Source organism: Loxodonta africana, chromosome 11 (genome assembly GCF_030014295.1).
Source record: "Loxodonta africana isolate mLoxAfr1 chromosome 11, mLoxAfr1.hap2, whole genome shotgun sequence".
NCBI lineage: Eukaryota > Metazoa > Chordata > Mammalia > Proboscidea > Elephantidae > Loxodonta > Loxodonta africana.
The window spans coordinates 5076385-5102155 of NC_087352.1; the positions used below are offsets into that span (position 1 = coordinate 5076385).

General features: G+C 55.8%; 2 protein-coding genes across 4 annotated transcripts; one reads left to right on the forward strand and one right to left on the reverse strand.

Annotated features, from left to right (window-relative positions):
* The first annotated feature begins 1038 nt into the window (after nucleotides 1-1038).
* Nucleotides 1039-22705, forward strand: MAP3K10 (mitogen-activated protein kinase kinase kinase 10). 3 transcript variants are annotated; one of them, XM_064293650.1, is made up of 11 exons: nucleotides 1983-2147; nucleotides 3674-3734; nucleotides 8186-8366; nucleotides 12228-12376; nucleotides 12822-12997; nucleotides 13632-13878; nucleotides 16540-16656; nucleotides 18902-19079; nucleotides 19187-19299; nucleotides 19675-20340; nucleotides 21925-22705. In XM_064293650.1, the coding sequence occupies exons 1-11, from the start codon at nucleotides 2100-2102 to the stop codon at nucleotides 22245-22247; spliced, it is 2259 nt and encodes a 752-aa protein (XP_064149720.1). In that variant the 5' UTR covers nucleotides 1983-2099; the 3' UTR covers nucleotides 22248-22705. The 3 variants fall into 3 exon arrangements, with proteins under 3 accessions (XP_010598701.2, XP_064149720.1, XP_064149721.1); XM_064293651.1 differs by lacking the exon at nucleotides 3674-3734 and adding an exon at nucleotides 6030-6151 and having other exon boundaries at nucleotides 2033-2147; XM_010600399.3 differs by lacking the exon at nucleotides 3674-3734 and having other exon boundaries at nucleotides 1039-2147; nucleotides 21925-22418.
* Nucleotides 22643-25066, reverse strand: TTC9B (tetratricopeptide repeat domain 9B). Its single transcript, XM_064293652.1, has 3 exons — nucleotides 24640-25066; nucleotides 23937-24119; nucleotides 22643-22867 (listed from the first exon to the last, which is right to left on the reverse strand). The coding sequence occupies exons 1-3, from the start codon at nucleotides 25064-25066 to the stop codon at nucleotides 22758-22760; spliced, it is 720 nt and encodes a 239-aa protein (XP_064149722.1). The 3' UTR covers nucleotides 22643-22757.
* Nucleotides 25067-25771: the final 705 nt, after the last annotated feature.

The window sequence follows — 25771 nt, forward strand, 5'->3', positions numbered from 1 at the left end:
CTATTAAAGGGGCAGGAACAGCTCAGAAAAGGAGGGTGAGAACGGTTGCACAACTGGGAGGATGTAATCAATGTCACTAAACGGTACATGTAGAAACTGAACTGGTGTATGTTTTGCTGTGTACAGTCTCAATAATAACTAACTAAATAAAACCGGACTTTTTGTATTTAATGACACCATACGATTAAGCCCTAATAAATTCAAGCTCATATTATGGGAGGCGGGGAATTCTCGAGTTCTGACTGCCGAGGCAGAGGAACCCAGAGCAGGTGTGGAAAGGAGGCGTGGCTGCACATCCCCAGGGACAACTACCCCATCCTCCCAGCCCCCGCTGCCCTGCAGAAGCCTCGCCACCCTGACCCCCTAGCTTGCTGAAGCCATCGGCCGGCTCCCTGAAGCCGGCGGCTTGGGGTTCGCCTCCCGCAACGCCGGGTGCCGACGGCGGACTACATTTCCCAGTGTGCACCTCGGCTCGGGGCCCGAGGGTCGGCCCCACCGCCGGGCCTCGTCCCGGCCACCATCGATGCTCCGCGGAGTTATCCCTAGTTTTCGTAGCTCGTACTTTTCGCTTTGCGCAGCGCGTCATTTACTGTCATCGCACCATGGGTCGCGGCCCCTGCAGGGTGTGGACAACGCTGACCCCCTCATCCTTCCCTCCTCCGGGCGCCCGGCCCAGCCGGCCCGAGGCCGGGTTTTCCTTTCCAGGAGAATGTTCCCCGCCCCTCGGAACCCCCACTGCAGCCCGAGCTGGGCAGCAGGGGTCTGGCGGCGGGCGTCGAGGACGCGCAGCCGGGGACTACAACTCCCAGGCCGCACCGCGGCCGCGGCCGCGAGCACGTCACGCGGGCACCGCCGGCGGCCCCGGGAAGCGGCGCGGGCGGGGGCAGGGGCAGGGGCCAACCGGGAGGCCGGTGCCGAGGATGGGGGCTGCCCGGCCGCCCCGCGCGTGAGGAGGCCGAGGGGCGCGCCTCCCCGCCCCGGGGCGGGCGCCCCCGGGCCCACCACCCCGCCCCTCCCGGTGGCCGTGGCCCGGGATGCGGAGCCGGGGGCCGCCGGTGGAGCTGCACGGGGTGAGAGGCGCGGGGAAGGGGGCTGCCAGCGTCCCTCGCCCGCGCCCCCACCGGCGGGCCCCAGCAGGAATTAGGGGGCTGCGCGACCAGGCGCTTTTAGCGCCCTGACATTTGGGGAAGACAGGTGAACCCCTCCCCATCCCACCCCGCCCCGCTTGGGCAGCGGGAATCAGAAGGGACGATCCTGCCCTTCTACAGAGGCTATTTCTGGCTCCTGCCGCGGGTTCCCCAGCCATGGCCCCCAGAAGCCCACCAGAGCCCACAGGGACTGCCCCCCGCCCCGGCTGCCGGGGCCCGCCCTCAGCATCCCGCGGGCAGCCTGTGTGAAGCGGGCAGCCTGTGTGAAGCGGGCAGCCTGTGTGAAGCGGCCTCCCGCAGCCCCCGGCCCCTCCCCCATGGAGGAGGAGGAGGGGGCGGCGGCCAAGGAGTGGGGCGCGACCCCCGCGGGGCCCGTCTGGACCGCGGTGTTCGACTACGAGGCGGCGGGCGAGGAGGAGTTGACCCTTCGGAGGGGCGACCGCGTCCAGGTGCTTTCCCAGGACTGTGCCGTGTCCGGCGACGAGGGCTGGTGGACCGGGCAGCTGCCCAGCGGCCGAGTGGGTGTCTTCCCCAGCAACTACGTGGCCCCCGGGGCGCCCGCCGCGCCCGCGGGCCTCCAGCTGCCCCAGGAGATCCCTTTCCACGAGCTGCAACTGGAGGAGATCATCGGTGTGGGGGGCTTTGGCAAAGTCTACCGGGCCCTGTGGCGTGGCGAGGAGGTGGCTGTCAAGGCCGCCCGGCTGGACCCTGAGCGGGACCCGGCAGTGACAGCTGAGCAGGTGCGCCAGGAGGCCCGGCTCTTCGGAGCTTTGCAGCATGCCAACATCATTGCCCTTCGGGGCGCCTGCCTCAGCCCCCCACACCTCTGCCTTGTCATGGAGTATGCCAGAGGGGGCGCACTGAGCCGGGTGCTGGCTGGGCGCCGGGTGCCCCCTCACGTGCTAGTCAACTGGGCTGTGCAGGTTGCCCGGGGCATGAACTACCTACACAATGATGCTCCTGTGCCCATCATCCACCGGGACCTCAAGTCTATCAACAGTAAGTGGTCCTCCTCCCACAAAGCTCCTTTCCCAGAGCCTGTGAGGCCCAGCCTCGGGGGTGGGAAACTGGGGAGGGACACGGGAAGACCATGTGAGTCAAGAGGAGGCTGCAATCTACCTTTAGGGCTGGGTGGGCAAGTCGTGCCCCCATTAAGGGAGAAAAAGGAGGCTCAGAGGGAGTGAAAGCCTTACCTGCTCCATGGCTGTAGAGTCACCCCAAAACCCATTGCGGTCAAGTCGATTCTGACTTGTAAGGACCCTATAGGACAGAGTAGAACTGCTCCATAGGGTTTTTAAGAAGCGGCCGGTGAATTTGAACTGCTGACCTTTTCATGAGCAGCCATAGCATGCCCTACCTCCAACAACTGCAACAGTAGCTCAATAAATATTTATTCAAGAACTACCTTCCACCCTTAGGACAGATGCAGCGTCTGCCATCATGGCGCTCACTGTCCAGCCCATTCTGCCAGTCCACCAGGAGGAGGCAGACAGAGCCTACCCTGGACTCAGGGTTTCTCAACCCGGCACTGTTGATGTTTTGGGCCCAATGAGTCTTTGTTGTGAGAGCTATCCTGTGCATTGTAGGTTGTTTTGCAGCATCCCTGGCCTCTAGCCATTAGATGTCATTAGCGTCCTTCCCTCTCCCAGTTATGACAACCAAAAACACGTTCTCAGACATTGCTAAATGTCCACTTCAGGGCAGAACTGACCCCAGTGAGAACCACTTCCTGAAGTCCTCCTCAGCCTCTCAGGCACTGGGAAGGATGAGAGAGGAGGGACAGATGTGGGAGAGGCTTATGTAAAAGCTTCCAGGCTGCCTGGCCTATCACAAGCTCTCAAGAGTTGATTGGTTGTTTGAATGAATAAATGAACCAATTAATAAATGAATCCAAATGGAAGGGAAGGTACCCCAGGGCCCACATCTAGATCAATAAGCTTCTCATTGAGTCAGCAAATATTAATTGAGCATCTCTTAAGAAGGAGCCCAGCAGAGACCAAGACAGCCAGGGTTTCTGCCCTTACAGGCCTCACGAATTAGCAATTCATTCATCACACAGGTATTTCCAGAGAGCCCACTGTGGCCAGACCCTGTCCTGGGCCTTAGGGATACAGCAGGAGGAAGTCCCACCTTCCTGGCTCTCTGTCCTTCCTCTACCCCATCACACTCCTTTCAGTTCTGGGTTTATTTATTCATTCTTCGTTCATGGGCTAGATCATGTGCTAAGCAGAGGGGAACAGCAGTCAACGAGGCCAGCATGTTTCTCTCCCTCATGTAGCTCATGCCCAAGCCCAGAAGTGTGAGGTGCATTCTTGGGCTCCCCTTTGCCCCAAACCCTCACATCTCATCTGCCTGAATCTGCCCATTCTCCCTCTGGAAATGTGTTTGAATTCATCCCACTATTTCTATGGTTGTTGCTACGCCTTGGCCCACCCCACCCCACCCCACCCCACCCCACCCCTCCGTACCCCTCCACCACCTGCAAGCCCTTTGAACCGTGGCGCTGAGTCTTCCTTATCTCCCAGGCCCAGCATTCAGACGTCAGCTGGCAGTACCAGGTACCCAGTGTGCCGAGGCCTGTGCCAGGTATGGGGAAGGGAGCAGGACAGACACAGTCCCTATCTGCTGTGATACGCAGGCTCCATTGGGGTTAGTTGCTGCTGAGCTGACTCCAATGCATGGCAACCCCGTGTGTGCAGAGCAGAGCTGCTCCATGGGGCTTTCAACACTGGGACCTTTCAGAAGCACATTGTCAGGCCTGTCTTCCCAGGCCTCTGGGTGGGTTCAAACCACCAACCGTTGTTGCTGAGTCGATTTTGACTCATAGCGAGCCTATATGACAGAGTAGAACTGCTCCATAGGGTTTCCTGGGCTGTAATCTTTACAGGAGCAGATTGACAGGTCTTTTCTCCTGCAGAGCAGCTGGTGGGTTCGAACCACTGATCTTTCAGTTAGCAGCTGAGCTTTTAACCATTGCACCTGTGCTCTAAAAACCTATTGCCGTCCAGTCTATTCTGACTCATAGCGAACCTACTGGACACAGTAGAACTGCCCCATAGGGTTTCCAAGGCTGTCTTCTTTATGGAAGCAAACTGCCGTATCTTTCTCCTGAGGAACAGCTGGTGGATTCAGACCACTGCCCTTTCAGTTAGCAGCAGAGTGCTTAACCACTGCACCACTATGCTCTAACTCCCTGAAATGCCCTATGAACGGAGGCAGGACCCCCATCCCCCGTGTGCTCCTTTTGATGTCTTGGGCCCCTTCTCGGTCCGTCGTCACCCCTGCTGATTCACATCCAGTAGGTGGGATATGAGGACATCACACAGCTCCAGGTTTTTCTGTAGCCAATGCGACCTTCACAAAGGGCTGGTAGACCTGAGGCCAGGGCTTCCTGCCAGAGCAAGGGGACTGCTCCACAGCCGAGACGGAACACACAGCTTACCCCACTCACCCTGTCCCAAGGAGCCGCTCAACCGGTGTCACTCATTCTTTGAGTCTTAACCACCTGCTAGGTACTAGGCACTGTTCTAGGCTCTGGGATCATAGACGTGAACAAGGCATAAGATTCCCACCCTCCAGGAACATATATCCTAGTGAACAAGAAAGAGATTACATACGTACCAAAATTTCAGACAGTATCGGGCTCTCAAGAAAATACAGCAGATTAAGGATGGAGCAGAGAGAGCAATTTATTTTTTTGAACATTGTATTGTGCTTTAGGTGGAAGTTTACATAGCAAATTCGTTTTCCAACCAATGATTTTTACACTAACTGTTCTGTGACCTTGGTTGCAATCCCCACAATGCACTCTGCGCATTTCCTCTCTAGGTTCTCCGTTTCCATTAGTCTCCTTTTCCTGTCCCTCCCTGCCTTCTCATCTTTGGTTTTGGGCACATGTTGCCCTTTTGGCCTCATATAGTTGATTGTTCTAAAAAGCACGTTTTTCACAGGTGTTATTGTTTATTTTATAGCCCAATCTATTATTTGGCTGAAAGGTGGCCTCCGTGAGTCTTGTTTCAAGTTAGAACAGTGCCTTAGGGCAACAGTCCTGGGGAGTCCCAGTCTCTCTCCAGCCAGTAACTCTGGCGTTTTTTATTTTTTTTGGAACTTGAATTTTGTTCTACATTTTTTACCCATCCTACCTGGGACCTTCTGTTGTGATCCGAGTCAGAGTGGTCAGTAGTGTAGCTGGGCACCATCTAGTTCTTCTGGTCTCGGGTTAGAGGAATCTGTGGTTCATGTAGGCCATCAGCCCTTTGGACTAATTGCTTCCACAAGTCTTCGGTTTTTTTCGTTCTCCTTTGTTCCACATGAGGAGAGACCAGTAGTTGTTTCTTCAATGACTGTTCACAAGCTTTTAAGACCCCAGATGCTACTCATCAGGCTAGGATGTAGAACATTGTCTTTATGAACTGTGTGTTGCCAACTGGCCTAAATGTCCCCTGAGACCAAGGTCCTTGGCCTTCAAGTCCAGTAGTTCAGTCCCCATGTCTGAGTAGTTTCTACAGCTGTGCCCTAGAGGGAGTAGTTTTAGATTGGGTGGTCAGGGCAGAGACCTGAATGAAAAGGACCCAGCCTTACAAGATCTGGGCAAAGTGGGAGGGACAAGGACAAAGGCCCTGTGTTGGGAATGAGCATGCCTTGTTGGCACTGGGGTTGGAGCAGCCGGTGTGAGGCAGAGGTGCAAGGAGATGAGGTCAGAAATGTAGGCAGGGGCCAGGTCACATAGGACGTTTATTCGGTATCGTAGAAGCCATTAGAGAGCTTTAAGCAGGGAGTGATGGAATCAGATACGTATTTTTAAAGGCAGCTGACTTCTGCCTAGCCTGAAATAAATGCAGAAATAAAGTGTAAGACCACGGAGCGTTCTGTCCATCACAGGGTCACCGCACAGGAAGGCGAGCTGGAGTCACGGGCTAGGGAGTCAGAGGAGGCTTCCTAGAGGAGGTGGCATTTAAGTCCAGCCGGAAGAATGGGCAAGATCTCTAACTGCATGGCCTGGGGTAATTTACTGTTCTTTCTAACCCTCAGTTTCTTCATCTGCCAAATGGCACGATAATAAAATTACCTCATTCTTATTATTAGTGGGGAAGGAACCAGGGTGGTAAAAGATAAAGGTGAGAAATGGAACACAGTTACAGAGACATCACACACTAAGAGCTAACACTTTTAAAGGACCTAACTGTGCTTAGGCAATAAATCTTTACTACAGCCTTATAAAATAAATAAGTAATAACTATTATAAAATTTATTTATAAGTAAATACTGTTATCCCCATTTAACGGAAAAGAAAGCTTAGCGCTAGGAAGGATACAAGGTTATGCAGCTGATAAATGGCAGAGCCGCGTTTCAAACGCAGGCAGTACCGTGTGCACCGCAGGGCCTCAGGCAGAAGGCAGCAGCAGGTCAGCCGCTGAGAGATTGGGCTCCGATGACAGACCTAGTTCAAGCCTTTGCGACCACCACTTTCGAGCTGTGTGATCGTGGCCAAGTGACTTCATCTCTCTGAGCCTCGGTTTCCTAGTCGATGAAACAGGTTCCCTGTGAGTTAATTCACAGGAAGTGTTGAACCAGTTGCTGTCTAGTCAGCCCCGACTCACGGCCATCCCATGTGCGTTACAATAGAACTGTGCTCCGTAGGGTTTTCAATGGCTGATTTTTCAGAAGCAATCGACAGACCTTTCTTCCGAGGTGCCTCTGGGTGGACTCAAATCTCTAACCTTTCCGCTAGCAGCTGAGCACCTTAACTATTCGTACCACCCAGGGACTCCATAAAGGGTTTAGCCCAGTTCCTGGCATATAATCCCCAGTGCCGTCGAGTTGATCCCGACTCATAGCGACCCTAATATGATAGGCCCCTGATAAACGTTGGAGCCCTGGTGGCACAGCGGTTAAGAGTTCTACTGCTAACCAAAAGGCTGGCAGTTTGAATCCACCAGCCGCTCCTTGGAAACCCTACAGGGCAGTTCTACTACTATGAGCTGGAATCAACTTGGCGGCAACAGGGTGATAAACATTAGCTGTGATCGTTATTACTGTTAGTAATAATCCTAGGCAGCAGACAAACTGGAGCCATTCAGTATGTCTGAGAGATGTATCAGCTTTTGCCACAATACTGCCATGTGACAAACCACCCCCAAAGCTCAGTGGCTTAAGACAGCAATCACTTGTTACTGCTCATAGGTTGCCGGTTGCTGGAGGGTAAACTGATTTAGGCTGGGCCCACCTGGGGAGGCTGTGTGCTAAGTCTCTCCTCTGTCTGGGACCAGCAGGCTAACCAAGGCGGGTTCTCTTGGTGGTGGGAGAAGCAGAAGAGGGCAAGCAGACACGTGTAAGGTCTCCCGAAGGCTAGCCTTGGAACTGGTACTCAGTCACTTCTGCCTCATTCTCTTGGCCAAAGCAAGTCGTGTGACCGACCCAAAGTCAAAAACCCAAAAAAACGAAGCCGTTGCCGTCCAGTCGATTCCGACTTATAGAGACCTATAGGACAGAGTAGAACTGCTCCATAGGGTTTCAAAGGAGCAGCTGGTGGATTTGAACTCTAGACCTTTTGGTTAGCAGCCAAACTCTTAACCACTGCACCACCAGCACTCTGCCCAAAGTCAAGGGCTGGGGAGAGTCACTCTGCCCTTTAGTGGGAACAGCTGCAGTCACGTGCCGGAGAGCATGGACACAGAAAGGAGTAAAGAATTGAGGCCATTAGTGCAGTCTACCAGAGGGGATGACAGATGAAGGGAAAGCCACGCTCAGCCCTCCCGCTCATGGTTTGCAGTTCCCGCTTTTCGGGTGGCTGGGAATTCAAGGCCTGGACCAAGGAGAGCCAAGACCATGGCCAGTGAACTTTTACTGAGCTCCTGGAGCCCAGGTGGGAGTCAGGAGGGCGGGGGACCCAGGGGAGGCCACCTACCCACATGGAAAGACACAGGGGTCCCAGCCAGGAAAGGAGCTGATGCACAGTGGGGGAGCGCATGAGGCCCAGACGCTCAGGTCTGCAGCCCAGCAGGTCTGGGGTGACCCACCTTTCTCCCTGCCCACAGTCCTCATTCTGGAGGCCATCGAGAACCACAACCTCGCAGACACGGTGCTCAAGATCACGGACTTCGGCCTCGCCCGCGAGTGGCACAAGACCACCAAAATGAGCGCAGCGGGGACATACGCCTGGATGGCGCCAGAGGTTATCCGCCTCTCCCTCTTCTCCAAAAGCAGTGACGTCTGGAGGTGCTGAGAAGGCGGACCTGGGCGGCCTCCCGGAAGTGGGGGAGGGCAGACTGGGGGGCAAGGGCAGACTGGAGGGGCGGCCTTCCGGAAGTGGGGAGGGCATACGGGGGCAAGGGCAGACTGGAGAGACGGCCTTCTGGAAGTGGGGGAGGGCAGACGGGGGCAAGGGCGGACTGGAGGGGCGGCCTTCCGGAAGTGGGGAGGACAGACGGGGGCAAGGGCGGACTGGAGGGGCGGCCTTCCGGAAGTGGGGGAGGGCAGACGGGGGCAAGGACAGAGTAGGGGGCGGCCTTCCGGAAGTGGGGGAGGGCAGACGAGGGCAAGGGCAGACTGGCGGGGCGGCCTTCCGGAAGTGGGGAGGACAGACGGGGGCAAGGGCAGACTGGAGGGGCGGCCTTCCGGAAGTGGGGAGGGCATACGGGGGCAAGGGCAGACTGGAGGGGCGGCCTTCCGGAAGTGGGGGAGGGCAGACGGGGGCAAGGACAGAGTAGGGGGCGGCCTTCCGGAAGTGGGGGAGGGCAGACGGGGGCAAGGACAGAGTAGGGGGCGGCCTTCAGGAAGTGGGGGAGGGCAGACGGGGGCAAGGGCAGACTGGAGGGGCGGCCTTCCGGAAGTGGGGAGGACAGACGGGGGGCAAGGGCAGACTGGAGGGGAGGCCTTCCGGAAGTGGGGGAGGGCAGACGGGGGCGAGGGCAGACTGGAGGGGCGGCCTTCCACTATAGCCAGGACCCTGGCCGCCTGGCAACGGGGCCAGCCCCTGAGGTCAGACTTGCAGACAGAGCCAAAGCAGTTACTTGCTCTGCTATTCGAAATGGCAACTGAGGAGCCACTCGAAATGAAATGTAAAAATTGCAAAGATACAGAGGTAGAATATCAGCACTGAAAGGGAAGCAGCCAGGGCACTGCCCTCATTTGTCAAACCATGAAATTGAGGCCTTTGGAGGCAACCATTCGTTCATTCATTCATCCAACTGTGCTGGGCTTTGGGGTTACGGCAGTGAACAAAAACAGACATACTTCCTGCCCTCTGGGATTTAAAAGAAAAAAAAAAAAAAAACCCATGCCATGGAGTTGATTCCACTCATAGCAACCCTATAGGACAGAGTAGAGCTGCCCCATAGGATTTCCAAGAAGCGGCTGGTGGATTGGAGCTGCCAGTGGATTGGAGCTGCCAACCTTTTGGTAGCAGCCAGGCTCTTAACCAGTGCACCACCAGAGATAGTAAGTAATAAGTACACAAGAAGCTTTAAAAAAAAAAAAAAGCCTTTTTTAAGAAAATCAATCTTTTTAAAGATAGGAAGCAAAACACCAGAAAAAGGTAACGTTAGGAGCTAGGAGGTTGAAAGGAACTGAGAGGGCTGGAGGCTACTTTTGGTTGGATGGTCCAGGAAGGGTGTTCTGAGGAGTAATGTTCTAGCTGAGTTCCCAGTGACAGGAAGGAGCCAGCCATGCAAAGTCTGGGGAAGGCGCTTGCCAGGCAGAGGAGGCAGCTAGCACCAAGGCCTTGACGTGAGAACGAGCTTGGTGGATTACAGAAGCAGCAAGGAGACCCGCGTGGCTGGGCCAGAGCAGGCAGAGCAGGAGAGCAGGGGAAAACAATGTAGGAAGGAACCGGACGCCACTGGCGATGAGGGGACAGGCCTCAGGCTTTATCCTAAGTGCAGTGGAAAGCCATTAGGGGCAGTCACAAATGACACAGTCTGACTTAGCATTTTAAAGCCTCCCCTGTCTGTGTGGAGAATGGGCTGGAGGGGACAGGAATGGACACGGAGGCCACGAGGGGGCTATTGATGGTGGCAGTGAGAACTTCACCTCAAGGCCTCCTGCTTGTTTGGAGCCAAACCCAGGTCTCCCCGCTTACTGTTCCCATCAGTCCCCAACGGAGGCTCCAGAGGGACCAAGCAGCAAATTAACAGGTTTGAGGCACAGACAGATCCAAGAGGGAGTTCCCGGCTCATCCTAGAGCAGAGCAGCCCTTTGGGAGAAAGGGCTTTATGGCCAGCGTCCATTTATAGTTCCAAGCATTCAGTGGAGCTGTATGTCAGCGGCAAGGAACGGGAAACCCAAAATAAGAAGACTGGAATTTTTTCTCTCTCCTGTAAAGCCCAGGATTGACATGGCAATCCTGGCATCAGGGATTCAGGCTCCTTCTAGTAAGGTTCCTCCACAGAGGCATGGTGGACATTTGAGCAGGGCAATTCCTCCTTGTGTGGTCCTGTCCTGGGCTTCTTGGGACCCTAAGTGTCCATAGCTTCAGCCACCAATGTCTGTAGCACTCCCAGTCACAAAAAGAACGTTCCACAGGTTTCCAGGGACATGGGAGAGGTGGGGGACATGCCACCTCCAGGTGAAAAATCAGTGTTGTTTTGCTCCACTCTGTGTGGCCTTGATCCCAAGTTCACTTCACGGCCTAAAATGGTGGCTTGAGCTCCAGCTTTTATGTTCACATTCGAACCAGTAGAAAGGAGAAGAGAGCACCCCTTCTCTCTAAAGATACTTTCTAGAGGTTGGTTGAACACCACACATCCTCCTACATCCTACTAGCCAGAACTGTAGTCATACAGCCACATACAGCTGCAAAAGAAGATGGAAAATTCCTTCTGGAAGCATATGCCCACACAAACTCACCAGTGCTGTGACCCAGGAAGAAGGCAAGAGTGTCAGTTGTATCACGGCAGGGGGTGTATCTGTCTTGTTCGCTGCCGTATCCCCGGTGCCTAGAACAGTGCCTGGCACACAGTAGGTGCTCAATAAGTAGATGTTGAATGAATGAATGGGTAAATGTTGGGGGAGAACAGTAATCTACTACTTGTCAGGCATGGCACAAAGTGGTGAACCGGATCTGAAGGGTGCACAGTTTACTGGGGAAGATGGACATGGGGGATTGTAGTACAGTGATGCACCACGCCCTGGTATTGTGTAGCCTGGGCTCTGTCATGGGTGGCAGGCAGCCCTGAATCCAAATGTGGCTCCGCCACTTACTAGCTGTGTGACCTTGGGCAAGCAGCTTAACCTCTCTGAGCCCACACCTGCTCACCAGACAGAATGGAGCCACACAATACCTTCTGCCTCACAGGCTCTTGTGAGAATTACTAGCACAGTGCCTGGAGTAAGTGCTTAATGTTAAACAGCATTAACATGTTTTTAGAGGTGAGGGCCGCAAGTTCGGTGAGAATATAGAGGCGGGGCCTCTAACCCGGCTTTGGAGACTGTGGAATTAAGGCTTCCTAGCAGAGGACTGGAAACCCTGGTAGCATAGTGGTTAAGAGCTATGTCTGCTAACCAAAAGGTTGGCAGTTCGAATCCACCAGGCGCTCCTTGGAAACTCTATGGGGCAGTTCTACTCTGTCCTATACGATTGCTATGAGTCGGAATTGACTCGATGGCAGTGGGAGCAGAGGAGTCACCAGAGCTGAGACTTGAAGAACAAATAATTACTCAAAGGGAAGACTGTTCTAGACAAAGGGAACAGCATGTACCAAGACCAGAGGTTAGGAAAGATAAGGTTTGTTCAGTTGCTCAGTTTGGCTGTAAGATGGAGTAGGGGTTGGTATGGGGGCTGAAAATGTTTAGAGGCAAGGATGCAGGGGTCATCAGAGGTCAAGGCTAAGAAGGGTGGGTTTGCCCGGTAGGCATGGGGGGCTAACCAAAAGTTTTCAGGCAGGAGTGAGGGAAGAGAGACAGCAAAGGAGAAACATCGGAGAACCAGCCCCACCCCACTGGCCACTGGAGGTCAAATCAGGTTCTTGTGGCCTCATCCACCAGGGGTGGGGGAGACCTGCCATGGGAAGAGGACAAGGCTGGAGGGCAGGTAAGGACTGGTGTGGGCTAAGCATCACCCTCCCTGTCATCTACCTGTAGCTTCGGAGTGTTGCTGTGGGAGCTGCTGACGGGTGAGGTCCCCTACCGTGAGATCGACGCCTTGGCCGTGGCGTATGGCGTGGCTATGAACAAGCTGACGCTGCCCATCCCCTCCACGTGCCCCGAGCCCTTTGTCCGCCTACTGGAGGGTGAGCCAGGGCCCCGTGGAGATGTAGGCTCAGCTTAGGGTGGCAGGAGTCCTTGGGCCCAGACTTCTTATTTTCACACCAGTGGGCCCAGGATTGAGGGAGAACAGGCTGGAACCCATCAGACTGTGAAGAGTCTCCCCCCATTTGGCTCCATGGTCCCCCAGATCCTTGTTCTGGCCCAGCCCATAGCTCTTGAGAGCAACTCATTAGGAGTCATTGGCCCGGAGTTCCCCTCAATCTCTGATTCTACCACTAGTCCCACCTTAGGGAGCAGGTCCCTGGCTTTCTCTGCACTGAGTGAAATAGTATTGCCAGAAGCTTGGCTTTGAATCCCTCCCCAAGCTCCATGGAAGCAGTTTGTCCACAGTTCCCTGAGGCCTTGCCTTCTGCTGAGCAGGCTGATTTCCCAGAGCATGGTCTCTCACAACTCCCATCCCCACCCCAGAATGCTGGGACCCAGACCCCCATGGGCGGCCAGACTTTGGCAGCATCTTGAAGCGGCTTGAAGTCATCGAACAGTCAGCCCTGTTCCAGATGCCACTGGAGTCCTTCCACTCGCTGCAAGAAGACTGGAAGCTGGAGATTCAGCACATGTTTGACGACCTCCGGACCAAGGAGAAGGTGGGGCGGGGCACAGTAGGGGGTAGAGAGCCAGATCCTTGAGTTCTGGTGCCTTGGAAGGGTCAGAGTCCCTTCCCCTGAGCTCCAGGCTCTGAGTCCATGCAAAGATAATGAGATTTTTGCATATTAAGAGAGGGCAGCCTCCTGTTGGATTAATAAGAAAAAGGCACCCGGTACTGAAGTACTTACAGGTGATACTGCATGATGTCTGGGATTGGCTTTGAAATATTACAGCAGAAATGAAGAGGGAGGAGGGAAGAAGAAGGGGGTAAATGAAACAAGATTGGCAAAGTATAGATAATTGTTGAAGCTGAATGATGGGTATATGGGGGGGGGGAATTCACCATTCTCTGCTCTTGTGGATGTTTGAGGTCTTCCTAAATGGAGAGTTAAAAATTAAAAATAAAAGAGGAAAAGGAAAGGGACCCCTTTCTTCAGATTAACACAGTCCCCTGCCTGGCACCCAACTTGGCTAGTGAAGTGTGGGCTGGACCTTGACCCCAACTCACCCCACAGCAGGGGTCCTTGCGCAGAGCACCAACCAGACCCTGCAGCCCCGGGCCCATTCCCCGGGGCCAAGTAGCTCAACCCCACCCCTACCCCCAACCGCGTCCCATCCACCGCTTCTCCGCAGGAGCTCCGGAGCCGGGAGGAGGAGCTGCTGCGGGCGGCGCAGGAGCAGCGCTTCCAGGAGGAGCAGCTGCGGCGGCGGGAGCAGGAGCTGGCCGAGCGCGAGATGGACATCGTGGAGCGGGAGCTGCACCTGCTCATGTCCCAGCTGAGCCAGGAGAAGCCCAGGGTCCGCAAGCGGAAGGGCAACTTCAAGCGCAGCCGCCTGCTCAAGCTGCGGGAAGGCAGCAGCCACATCAGCCTGCCCTCGGGTACCGCCCACACCCCTGCGCTCCACCCCCGGCTGCCGGAGTGTGCTACCCCGGGGTCTCGCTTTCTGTGGATTGACGTCTAATTCCATCTTAGTTATCTATGGCTGCTATAACAAATACCACCAGTGGGTGGGTTTAACAAACAAATTTATTTTCTCACAGTTTAGGAGGCCGGAAGTCCAAATTCAGGGTGCCAGCCCTGCTCTCTCTCTCTGTCAGCTCTGGGGGAAAGTCCTTGTCTCTTCAGCTTCTGCTTCCTGGTTCCTTGGAGATCTTTATTTTTTTACTTATTGCTAAATATATCTCAGATACAGAAATGACCCAAAAAAGTACAACTTAATGAATTATTATGAACAACCCCATGAAAGCAGAAAGAACCTTGCAGCTATGTGCCCCCTATGGTGACTTTTGGGGTAACCACTTTCTTATATTTATGGTTTTGTCAGCAAACTATTTTTAAAATTTAATTTTTCAATCTGCCTCTGTTTTCCTTTGCTAGTAATTTGTAGAGGAGAGGCTTTGTCCTGTAGAGTACTCATAGTCTACATTCTGCGGCTTGTGTTCCTGTATGTCTTAGTTACGTAGTGCCACTATAACAGAAATACCACACGTGGGTGGCTTTAACAATCAGAAAGTTATTTTCTCACAGTTTAGGAGGCCAGAAGTCCGAATTCAGGCCGTCAGTTCTAGGGGAAGGCTGTGTGTCTCTGTCGACTCTGGGGGAAGATCCTTGTTTTTTTTCAGCTTCTCTTGGTTCCTTGGAGATCTTGTGGGGCATCCATCTTCCGCCACCTGTGCTTGCTTGCCCCTTGCTTGCTCAGTCTGCTCTTTTATATCTCAAGAGATTGATTTAAGACATACTATACATTTTTATACATTAATCCGGAAACCCTGGTGGCGTAGTGGTTAAGTGCTACAGCTGCTAACCAAGAGGTTGGCAATTCAAATCCACCAGGTGCTCCTTGGAAACTCTATGGGGCAGTTCTACTCTGTCCTATAGGGTCGCTATGAGTTGGAATCGACTCGACGGCAGTGGGTTTGGTTTGGTTTGGGTTATACATTAATCCTGCCTAGTTAACATAACAAAGAAAACCAATTGCCAAGTGGGATTATAACCACAGGTATAAAAACCAAACTCATTGCTGTTGAGTGGATTCTGACTCATGGCAACCCTATAGGAGAGAGTAGAACTGCCCCATAGGGTTTCCAAGGAGCAGCTGGTGGATTCTAACCGCCAACCTTTAACCCCTGCACCGAACACTTAACCACTGTGCCACCAGGGCTCCCGACCACAGGTATAAAAAAAAAAGTATAGTGGTTAGAATTTATAGCATATATTGGGGGGAGGGGGCACAATTCAATCCATAACACCATAGTATCATTTAACATGCCCCTGTGTCCCCTGGATTCCCTAAAAATTGGCTTTAGATTAAAACCACTTGCCGTCCACTTGACTCTGACTCATGGCGTCCCCATGTGTGTCAGAGTAGAACTGTACTCCATAGGGTTTTCCGTGGCTGTGACCTTTTGGAAGTAGATTGCCAGGACTTCCTCCAAGGTGCCTCTGGGTGGAGTCAAACCTCCAGACTTTCAGTTAGCAGCCAAGCACGTTAACCATTTGCACCTCCCAGGGACTCCAATAGTAGGTTAAACCATGTGATATTGCTGACGTTCGACCCTTTTTGACCTGCCAAAACAGCAGTTTCTCATGGTTAACCCTAAAAATTGGAATCTCCAGGCTTAATCAGATTCAGGTTCTTTGGGTTTTTTTAGAAAGGCTGCTTCCTAGGTGGTGGTGTTTCCATCCCTCAGGAGGCACAGAAGGTCTGGGGGTCTGTCTCTATGTTGCTACAGCCGTTGATGTTTAGTACCTACAGCAATAATGTCCAATAGAAATACCGTACAGGCCACACGTATAATTGTAAGTTTCCTAGTAGCCGCGTTAAAAAAAGGTCAAGAAACTAGTGAAACTCACTTTAATGATATATTTTATTTAACTCAAAATGTTATCCTTTCATAGTAAATACAAAAAAAAAATTGTTAATGAGATCTTTCACCTTCTTTTTTCTGAGCTAAATCTTTGAAATCCAGTGTGTATTTTCTATTTACAGCACCTCTCAGTCCAGACACTAAACTTTGGTTGAAACTACATGACCTGTATTTCGATTTCATAACATTTACAGTTGGAAGAGTAGATTCACATATCCAAGCTGTTCCAAAGATGTTTAGATGCCTCCAATAACCGAATCGAAGTATCGGTTTTTAAATTTAAATTAATTGCTATTCAGAAAAACTTGGGAGTCCAGTTCCTCGGTCACACCAGCCACATGTCAAATGCTCAGTGGCCACATGTGGTTCATGGCCCCGTGATGGACCCGCAGGCCTAGATCCTTAGTCCGCCTTGAACGTCATCCAGGCACCTGGAGGGCTGGTGAAAACAGATGGACTGCTGGGCCTCTCCCCCAGAGTTGTTGATTCAGGGGCGGCCCACCGAGTGGCATTCCCAGCGGGTCTCCAGTTGCTGCTGCCTTTGGTGTGGAGACCATACCCTGAGACCGGCACACTGAAAGGAATGCAAAATGGCGACATGCCCACTCTACCCTTCTTTCTGCCCTTCTCCAAAGAGGACGGTCTGCTTAAGGTCTCTCTCCCTTTTTGCAGGCTTCGAGCATAAGATCACGGTCCAGGCCTCTCCAACTCTGGACAAGCGGAAAGGATCAGATGGGGCCAGCCCCCCCGCCAGCCCCAGCATCATCCCCCGGCTGAGGGCCATTCGCTGTGAGTGTCCCCCAGCCCCCAGCCAGTCTGTCAGTCAGTCACCAAACTTCCCTGAGTGCATGCCGCTCACCGAGCTGGAGACAGTGGAGAACAAGAACACACGGTCCCTTCCCCATTCTCATCAGGGGGTGACAGACAATAAGCACACAAGCACACCAGTAAGCAGGATGCTTCCCGGAGTGGTAAGCACCAGAAAAGAAATCAAGGAAGGAATAAAAGAGAAGGGTCTTCATTTAGGCCTCTCTGAGGAGGTGAGCTGGGAACACGGGTCTACGTGGTGAGGAATGCAACACGCAAGAGCTGAGGGAACAGTGTCCTTGGCAAAGGGAACAGCACAGGCAAAGGCCCTGAGGTGGAAACAAGTGAGGCCTGTGTATCTCCAGGAAGGGCAGCTTGGCTGGAACAGAGTGAATGTGTGGGAGAGCGTGGGTTTGTGGTCAGAGGGGGCCAGATCACACCATGCCTTATAAGCCTGTGGGGAGACCCCAGCAGGCTCTGAGCAAGGCAGTGACGTGATAAAATTCCCTTTTCCCTCTGGCTGCTGCAGGGAGTCTAGATTGTAGCTGGGCAGGAGTAGAAGCAGAGGGGCCAGTTGGATGATGGTAGCTGGACCAGGGTGGGGGCTTTGGAGAGAGAGTGAGCCACAGATGGGGGCTCCATGGCAGAGGAAAAGCTCTCAGGGTTCGGTGATGGACTGAAGGAGGCAAGGCCGACTCCTGAGTCTGTATGGCCCCATCACTCACCCTGGCCTTGCCCCCACCTTGCTCCGCTAGACACCTTTGCCTGGCCACCTACATGGTACCAGGCCCAGGTCAGTCTAGCAGGGCCTCAGAGACAAATCACAACCATACAATGTATACCTATCATCAGCATACTGTTATCACTGTCATCTGACTCTGAACTGCTAGCCTTTTGGTTAGCAGCTGTGTCTCTTAACCAGTATGCCACCAGAGTCGATATGAGTCAGAATCTACTCGACACCAACAGGTTTATTATCAGTGTGGAGCCCTGGTGGCGCAGTAGTTAAGAGCTTGGCTGCTAATCAAAAGGTAGGCAGTTGGATTTCACCAGCTGCTCCTTGGAAACCCTATGGGCCAGTTCTACTCTGTCCTATAGGGTCGCCGTGAGTCAGAATCGACTGGAGGGCAGGGGGTTTGGCTTGGGTTTTTGGTATTATCAGTGTGGTAGGAACAGAGAAGGGAGAGCAACTGACTCCAGAGCTGGAGGCTTAAGGGCAAGTAGTCAGCCAGGCCTGGGAAGGGACAGACAGGGGATGGAACTCGAGGTGAAGGGAACAGCCTGTGCAAACGCATGGAGGTGGAGAAGCCCCTGCCTGGGAACTGGCAGACAGACAGACAGTAGGGGCCTGCAAAACACAGTGCTCTTGGCCTGCAGCCCCTCCCCTCCTCCCTGGCACTAGCCATTCCTGGAACCCTCCAGGCAGGCCCAGCCACAGGCTTTGGCATCGCTGCCCCCTCTGCCTGAAATGTCTTCCCCTGGTTAGGTAGTTGGCCCACTCCCTCAGCTCCTTCTAATCTGCACTCTAAGATGTCCTTCTCCAACGTGAGGCTGCCCTGATGCCCCAGGCCCCTTACCCTGCTCTGTGTCCCCTGCAAACAATCCACATAAAGGACTTCTCTCTTAGGACTGGTGTCTGTCTCCGCCCACTAAGATAGAAACTCCACAAGGGCAGGGGCTTTGTTCACTGCTGTCTTCTCAGCACTGACAGCAGTGCTTGCCACTTAGTAAAAAAAAAAAACAGTTGGCATCAAGTCGACACCCCCTCCTGGCTACCCAATGACTGTCAGTAAGCATTTGGGAATAAGTGAAGGATCCAAGGGTTAGGCTGTGAGGAGTGATGGAAGCTGAGGCTGAAGAATTAGCAGGGACTAGCTTGTGGTTAACTGCTAACCAAAGGGTCGGCAGTTTAAATCCACCAGACGCTCCTTGGAAACTCTATGGGGCAGTTCTGCTCTGTCCTACAGGGTCGCTATGAGTCGGAATCGACTCGGCGGCACTGGGTGTAGCCTGTGCAGGGTGTGAGATGCCCCGCTGAGGAGCTGGGGCTGTGGCCTGACCACAGTGGGGAGTGTGGGAGGGCTAATAGCCCTAAGGGGTAGGAGTGGCCAAAGGAACCCTCAGGCTCCCCGGGAAGGGTGGATCTGAGGTTCGGAGGATGGAGGCTGGGAGCCCAGCTGGGCAGACTCTCCAAGACCCAGTAACCCAGTGGCCTTTCTCGGCCCAGTGACTCCTGTGGATGGTGGCGGCGGCGGCAGCAGCGGTGGCAGCAACAGCGGTGGCAGTGGCACATGGAGCCGAAGTGGGCCCCCAAAGAAGGAAGAGCTGGTTGGAGGCAAGAAGAAGGGCCGGACGTGGGGGCCCAGCTCCACCCTGCAGAAGGAGCGGCTTGGCGGGGAGGAGAGGTATTGGCCGTAGGGCGGAGCCCCCTTCCCCCCACCCTGTGCCCCTCCCCGCCCAGGGCAGCCAAACGGCTGACGCCATGCCCCGCTCTCTCTGGTGCCCCCTGCAGGCTGAAGGCCCTGGGGGAGGGCTGCAAACAGTGGTCATCAAGTGCCCCCAACCTGGGCAAGTCCCCCAAACACACACCCATCGCCCCTGGCTTCGCCAGCCTCAACGAGATGGGTAAGGGGGTGAGGGTACCGGTAAAAGGGAGAGGGAGCGGGAGGGGTGCCCTGGCCAAAGGGAAACCTGTCCTGGGCAAGAACCGAGCCACTCCGCGGGGCTGGTGGAAAGGAGGAGGTCAGGATTTCACCAGGCCAGTGGGTCGGAGGCATTCCCATGAAAAGGGGACAGCCATTCCTGGGATGTGGGGGTCATTCCCAGGGGCAAGAGGGACCTTTCCAGAGGCTTTGGGGGGAGGAAGATTCGAGAATGATGCTTAGTGGGACATGGTGGTGTCACTGTTGGAGGGATCGTTGGGGCATCCCCTTGCCCCCAACCCCCGGGGCCAGGGGCCAAGCCCAGAGTCGAGTGACCCCCTCCGCCCCGCCATTGCAGAGGAGTTCGCGGAGGCGGACGGCAGCAGCAGCGTGTCCCCGTCCCCCTACACCACCCCATCCTACCTCTCGGTGCCGCTGCCCACCGAGCCCTCGCCGGGGGCCGCGCCCCCGACCCGCTCCGGGCATGGCGCTCGGCGGCGCTGCGACCTGGCCCTGCTGAGCTGCGCCACGCTGCTGGGCGCCGTGGGCCTGGGCGCCGACGTGGCCGAGGCGCGCGCCGCTGATGGCGAGGAGCAGCGGCGCTGGCTCGACGGCTTCTTCCCCCGCACCGGCCGCTTCCCGCGCGGCCTCAGCCCACCCGGGCGACCCCCGGGCCGCCGCGACGACGCGGGGCCTGGCCCGGGCCTGGCGCCCTCGGCCACCCTCGTGTCGTTGTCGTCCGTGTCCGACTGCAACTCCACGCGTTCGCTGCTGCGCTCCGACAGCGACGAGGCTGCCCCAGCCGCGCCCTCCCCGCCGCCCTCGCCCCCTGCTCCCACTCCCTCGCCCAGCACCAACCCGCTGGTGGACTTGGAGCTGGAGAGCTTCAAGAAGGACCCCCGCCAGTCGCTCACGCCCACTCACGTTACGGCCGCACGTGCCGTGAGCCGTGGGCACCGGCGGACGCCATCAGACGGCGCACTGGGGCAGCGGGGGGCGCCCGAGGCCGCAGGCCACAGCCCTGGTGAGTGAGGTGCCCCGCCTAGGTGGGGTCTGAACCCAGCCTCCACCCACTGGTGCCGGGTGGCCTCCAGCTAGGCATGGGGAAAGGAGGGTCTCTGTGCCCTCACGCCTTCATTCCTGGAGGCGTTGTGGGTCCCCCAGTGACTGAGACCCAGGTGGCAAATGCCAGTGTCCACAAAGGACCAGACAGGTGACATTAACAGCAGAGATCATCACCGAAGACCAATCGCTGCTGAGTGGGACTTATGACAACCACACGTGTAGAGCTGTGCTCCACAAGGTTTTCAGTGCTTATTTTTCAGAAGTAGATTGCCAGGCCTTTCTTCTGAGGCACCTCTGAATGGACCTTTCTCTAGCAGCTGAGCACTTTAACCGTTGGCACCACCCAGGGACTCTGTAATCACTATAGCTAACACATAACACCCATGATGTGCTAAGCACTGTTCTATATACTTTACCTCAGGGCTTCAAACTGGGAACCGAAAAAAACAAACCAAACCCACTGTCATCAAGTCAGTTCTGACTCACAATGATGCTATAGGATAGAGTAGAGCTGTCCCATAGGGTTTCCAAGGAGCAGCTGGTGAATTCCAGCTGTAGATCTTTTAGTTAGGAGCTGTAGCTCTTAATCACTGTGCCACCAGGGCTCTGAAACCAGAACAGACCTGAATTTTTACAGTTTGGGTGATCCGAAACATAACTGAAACTAGAAAAATTATAGGTCGAAGTCCTGGAATTGAAGACTCGGAAGAGGCGTAGTGAGACCTTTCAGGAGCCTAATGGATGAAAATCGATGAGACTGGATTATTGGCTGGACTGGGGAGAGTGACATACATTCAGAGAGGCACCATCAGCCACCACCTTTCAGTGGGCACCACTGTTTCCGCCTCTCAAAATTCAATGGGCAAGAGATTTGGTTGCTATGCAACACATAAGCTGCCCTGGTTTTCTAAGAGGGAGATTAAGTTTCCAGCAGGGCTTCAGCCTGTAATTTTTCCTGTTCCGGGTGGTGTAGTGGTTAAGAACTCAGCTGCTAACCCAAAAGGTCAGCAATTCAAATCCACCAGCCACTCTTTGGAGTTCTAGTATAGGGCAGTTCTACTCTGTCCTATAGGGTCACTATGGGTTGGAATCGGCTGGAAGGCAATGGATTTTTTTTTTTTTTTAATGTAGTAAGGTACTATTATCCCTCTTCAGAGACAGTGTTATGCCTAAGGTGTCTATGTATATGGTATACCTTGCTATATCTACACTGGGTGTATAGACTGTAGGTGTATATATGTGAACTGGCCCAGTGTAAGGCAGTCAGGAGTCATGAGGGCTTTGGCTAAAGGGGCAACAAGAAAACAGGCTCCAAAAGGCTAAAGAGCTTGCCCAAAGTCACACTGAGATGAGTGAGCTGTTAGGAGTGGTTGGGGCTTAGCTAAAGGCCTCACCGCTGAGAGGCTAAGAATGATTTTCCCTTGCTGGGAAGCAGGCCCGACAAGAGCAGCAAATCTTTCCAGAGAAGCCCCAAATCCCGATCTTCATGAGAAGCACCCTCTGCACTACCCCCTCCCCTCACTTCACTTGATTCTCTTTCCAGGCCCTGGAGACCCCCTGGACTTCCCCCGCCTGCCTGACCCCCAGGCCTTGTTCCCGACCCGCCGTCGGCCCCCTGAGTTCCCCGGCCGTCCCACCACCCTGACCTTTGCCCCGCGCCCCCGGCCGGCTGCCAGCCGCCCCCGCCTGGACCCCTGGAAACTGGTTTCCTTCGGCCGGACGCTCAGCATCTCACCTCCCAGCAGGCCGGACACTCCAGAGAGCCCTGGCCCCCCCGGCATGCGGCCCACGCTGCTCGACATGGACATGGAGGGGCAGAGCCAGGACAACACTGTGCCCCTGTGCGGGAGCCCTGGCGCCCACTGAGGCCTGCCCGCCACGCCCTCCTGGGCAGCCATGAATGTAGCGCCCCAGGCCCCGCCCCAGCCCACCAGGCCGCAAGGCTGGGGAGGCCCTGGGCAGGATACTCGTTCTATTTATTGGGGAAGGGGGGAGGGGGCCACTTAATTTATTCCTTTGTACCTGCAGCAAGGGGGGGGGTGGGCAGGGATACTCAGGGACAGGGCATCGTGGGAATTTGGCACAAAATACAGCATTAAAGGTGACCCCTGCCCCCTACTGCACTTTGCTGTGTGTCTGTCCCCAGCCCAAGCCCCGATGCTGGCTCATTCCCAATGGGCATCCCCCAGCCCACTCTCCTTCCATAGGCCTCTCTGAGTGAGCCTCAGGCCCATTTCCTCTCCCGGCCCCCACAAGGATACCACACACAAAAGTTATGGTCACCAGTGACAAGTGCTTTACCACAGAACACATGAGTCAGGGGGCAGTTACATGGGGAGGCAGGGTGGGGAGAGGGACAGTCCCCCCGGGGTGGCCTCAGCCGATTACATCCGGAGTCCGGGCCCCGGCCCCACTGTCTTCCCGCCGAAGGCTGCACCGGTTCATCTTCAGCTGAGTCAGCTGGATGTAGCGGAGGACATTGGTGTCTGCAGGGGAGGGTGGCAGCTTATCTGGCGTCCTGGGGCAGGAGGTGACATCTGCACCCCCTCCGCTCACTCCCCACTGTCCCATCTTCAGTGGCTCCCCAGAGCCCTCCCTGCACCTGGCCTACGACCTCTCACCCCTTCTCCCTCTGCACACCACGCCTCACACAGCCCGTATTGCCAGAGCCCCCACCCGGAGCCCAGCCACAGTGAGCAGAGTGGAGACGCTCCACAGCTCCATGTTTCTGCACTTGCTCTCCCCTCGCCAGGAACGTCCCCTGCCGCACACACGTCCACTCATCCTCCAGCAACACCTGCAAGAGCCTGCTCTCTGTAAACCACAGAACGGGAAGGCAAATTCTGCTTTTTTTTGCCTACAAACTGAGTACCGTGCCTGTCTGCCTATGCATACAGACGCACTGCCTGTGATCTCCCAGAGGGCAGGAACAGGCTCTGTCCCCCCACCCCCAAATCCCTGGCATTGTCTCCCTGGGGTCTGCCACCAGCAAATGCTCACCACTGGTGACCCTGTGAGCGGCAGGTGAGGGTGCGAATGGGGCAGCGAGTGAGCAGGTGAACGGGGGTGGCGAATGGAGATGAGGTCGGGTGGGTGGACAGGTAAACGGCTGGCTAGGTGAATGGCAGACATCATGGCTGGGTCAGGGACTGAATAGATGAGGTGGCTGGGTTAGGGTTAGGAGAACGCTGGCGAGAGGCAAAAGGCTGGTGGAGGGATGGAAAGATGAATGGTGGTGAGCTGGTGAGTGGCGTGTAGGGAGTAGGTGGACGCAGAGGGGAAGTTGGGTGGGTGGAACAGCACTTTCTCGAAGCAGTTCTGGGTCAAGATGGTTCTGTTTCACTGCCCTGATTGCGCCCCCCCCCCCACGTACTATCAGGCCCTGGGCTACATGTTTGAGATACAATACTATTATCATCGTTTCATTTAATCCTCACCAAGTCGTAAGATACTATATTACCCCCTCGTGAGATAGTCCTTGTCTTTATACTGTCTGCTCTGATCCATTTCTCTGCCTGAATCCATCTCTCAGCCCTGCCCTCGCCCGCTCCTCACCTGTGGGCTCGCGGCTGCGGGCCTCCTGCAGGTAGCGCAGCGCGCGTGGGTAGTCACCCAGGTGGTAGAAGGCAATGCCAGCGCGGTAGGTGGCCTTGAAATTGCCCTGCTGCTTCTCCAGCACCTTGAGACAGTATTCGCGCACGCGCTCATAGTTCACCAGCTCCGACTGCAGCAGGCAAGCTGCGGGGACACCGGCCAGGACTCTCAGAGTCTGTCGGCATCCCCAGACTCTGCCTGAACTCGGGGAGCCCAGCTCCTAGCCTGCAAGGAATCCCCGCCCTTCCCCAGAGCTGAGCCCCGCCCGAGGGTTTGCTCGGACCAGCAGGGGGCGCTAATCTGCTGACCAACCAGAATAGAATCATTCTGCGCCGCCGCCAGAGGGCGCCAAAAACACGGCGATTAGCTGGGCGGTTTCGGGAGCCGCGAGTATTAAGCGCGGAGGTGAGGGACCGGGCCGTGAATAGCCCACCCAGGGCAGGCTTTTCTCACCCTAGGTTCGCGGCTGGCAGGGAGGAAAAAGCCACTCAGAGGACGTGGGGCCTGAAGACCCAGTCCAAAGCGCGGCGCCGAGCCCCTCCGTCAGGAGACCCCTGTGGCCCCGTGCACCCCCAAGCCCTCCCCCCACGGTCCGCAGCCCTGGCCCCCCCAGGCCCCCAGCCCCCTCCACGCGTGCCCCTCTAGCCCCCCGACGGCGCCGTACCGGTGAGAGAGTCGTAGCACTCCACCTCCGTGTTCTCCACCAGGCGCCGCTGCTCCTCGCTGAGGCGGGCCGGCCCGGGGCTGGCGGCGGGCCCGGGGGCGGGGGCGGGCGCGGGGGCGGGCGGGCCGCCAGGGCGGGCCCCCTGCGCCGCCTTCAGCTGCAGCAGCGCCCGGTGGTACTTGCCGATGGCTTCCCGGAACTTCTTCTCGCGGTAGCAGCGCTGGCCCTCCGCCTTGAACGCCACGGCGGCCCGCAGGCTGCTGTCGAGCGCCGCGCCCAGGCCCCCCGACGGCTCCGGAGCAGCACCGGGCCGAGCCGAGCCATGGCGGGGGCCCGGGCCCGGCGGCGAGAGGGCGGGAGGAGGGCGCGGCGGAGGCTCCGGGGCAGCGCTGAGCATCAGCGCCGGGGACAGCGCGCCGCGCTGCATTGTGGGAAACTCCCGCGGCCGCTGCAGCTACCGCATCGCCCCCCGCAGGGCCGGTCCCCACCCTCCCTCCGCCCCCGCGCCTCCGGCAGCCGACTCTGTCTGCCCCCTAGGGGTCTAGAGAAGCCCCTCAAGACGTCCCCACTCCCACCTTCAAATCAGCCCCAGTCCTAGTTCTGCAGCCAGCCTGTCCCTCTTCCCAGCCCCTCATCCTCCACACCCTGCTGCCCGCTCGCCTCCCCCATGCCCAAACCCGAGGCTTTCTAGGAGGATAGGACAAGTCTGGGGAAAGAAGCAGAAAGATTTCAACCTCGTGGGAAGCTGGTTTCAGCCCACTAACCATTTGGCGTATTGGGTAAGAACACAGGATATGGACTCAAGCTGCCCGAATTCAAATCCTCGCTTATTTTCTCACCGGTTGTATGACTTGGACAAATCACACAGAGTTACCTGGAACTCTATCCTCGTCTGTAACATGGGACAGTATCAGCTTTGGAGATCATTCATTTATTTATACAACAAATACCCTCTCATGCCTTTTCTGTGGCCAGCCCTGTGCTGAATGATGCTGAGACGAAGCAGAGACTCATCCCTCAGCCCTGCCCCCATTGCGCTCCCAGTCCAGCGGGGGAGACAGACCGGTTCCCAGACAGTGACATCCCAGAGTGATCAAGGGAAGCACAAGTAGAAGGGTCCGGCTGGGCTGGG

Excerpts from the sequence above, each read along its gene's own strand:
- MAP3K10 (XM_010600399.3), top strand. The coding sequence starts at position 1,466 with ATGGAGGAGGAGGAGGGGGCGGCGGCCAAGGAGTGGGGCGCGACCCCC. Across the intron at positions 12,377-12,821 it reads CTTTGTCCGCCTACTGGAGG|AATGCTGGGACCCAGACCCC; the intron begins GTGAGCCAGGGC and ends TCCCCACCCCAG. Across the intron at positions 20,341-21,924 it reads GGCCGCAGGCCACAGCCCTG|GCCCTGGAGACCCCCTGGAC; the intron begins GTGAGTGAGGTG and ends TTCTCTTTCCAG.
- TTC9B (XM_064293652.1), bottom strand. The coding sequence starts at position 25,066 with ATGCAGCGCGGCGCGCTGTCCCCGGCGCTGATGCTCAGCGCTGCCCCG. Across the intron at positions 24,120-24,639 it reads GTGCTACGACTCTCTCACCG|CTTGCCTGCTGCAGTCGGAG; the intron begins GTACGGCGCCGT and ends GTGTCCCCGCAG. Across the intron at positions 22,868-23,936 it reads CCGCAGCCGCGAGCCCACAG|ACACCAATGTCCTCCGCTAC; the intron begins GTGAGGAGCGGG and ends CCTCCCCTGCAG.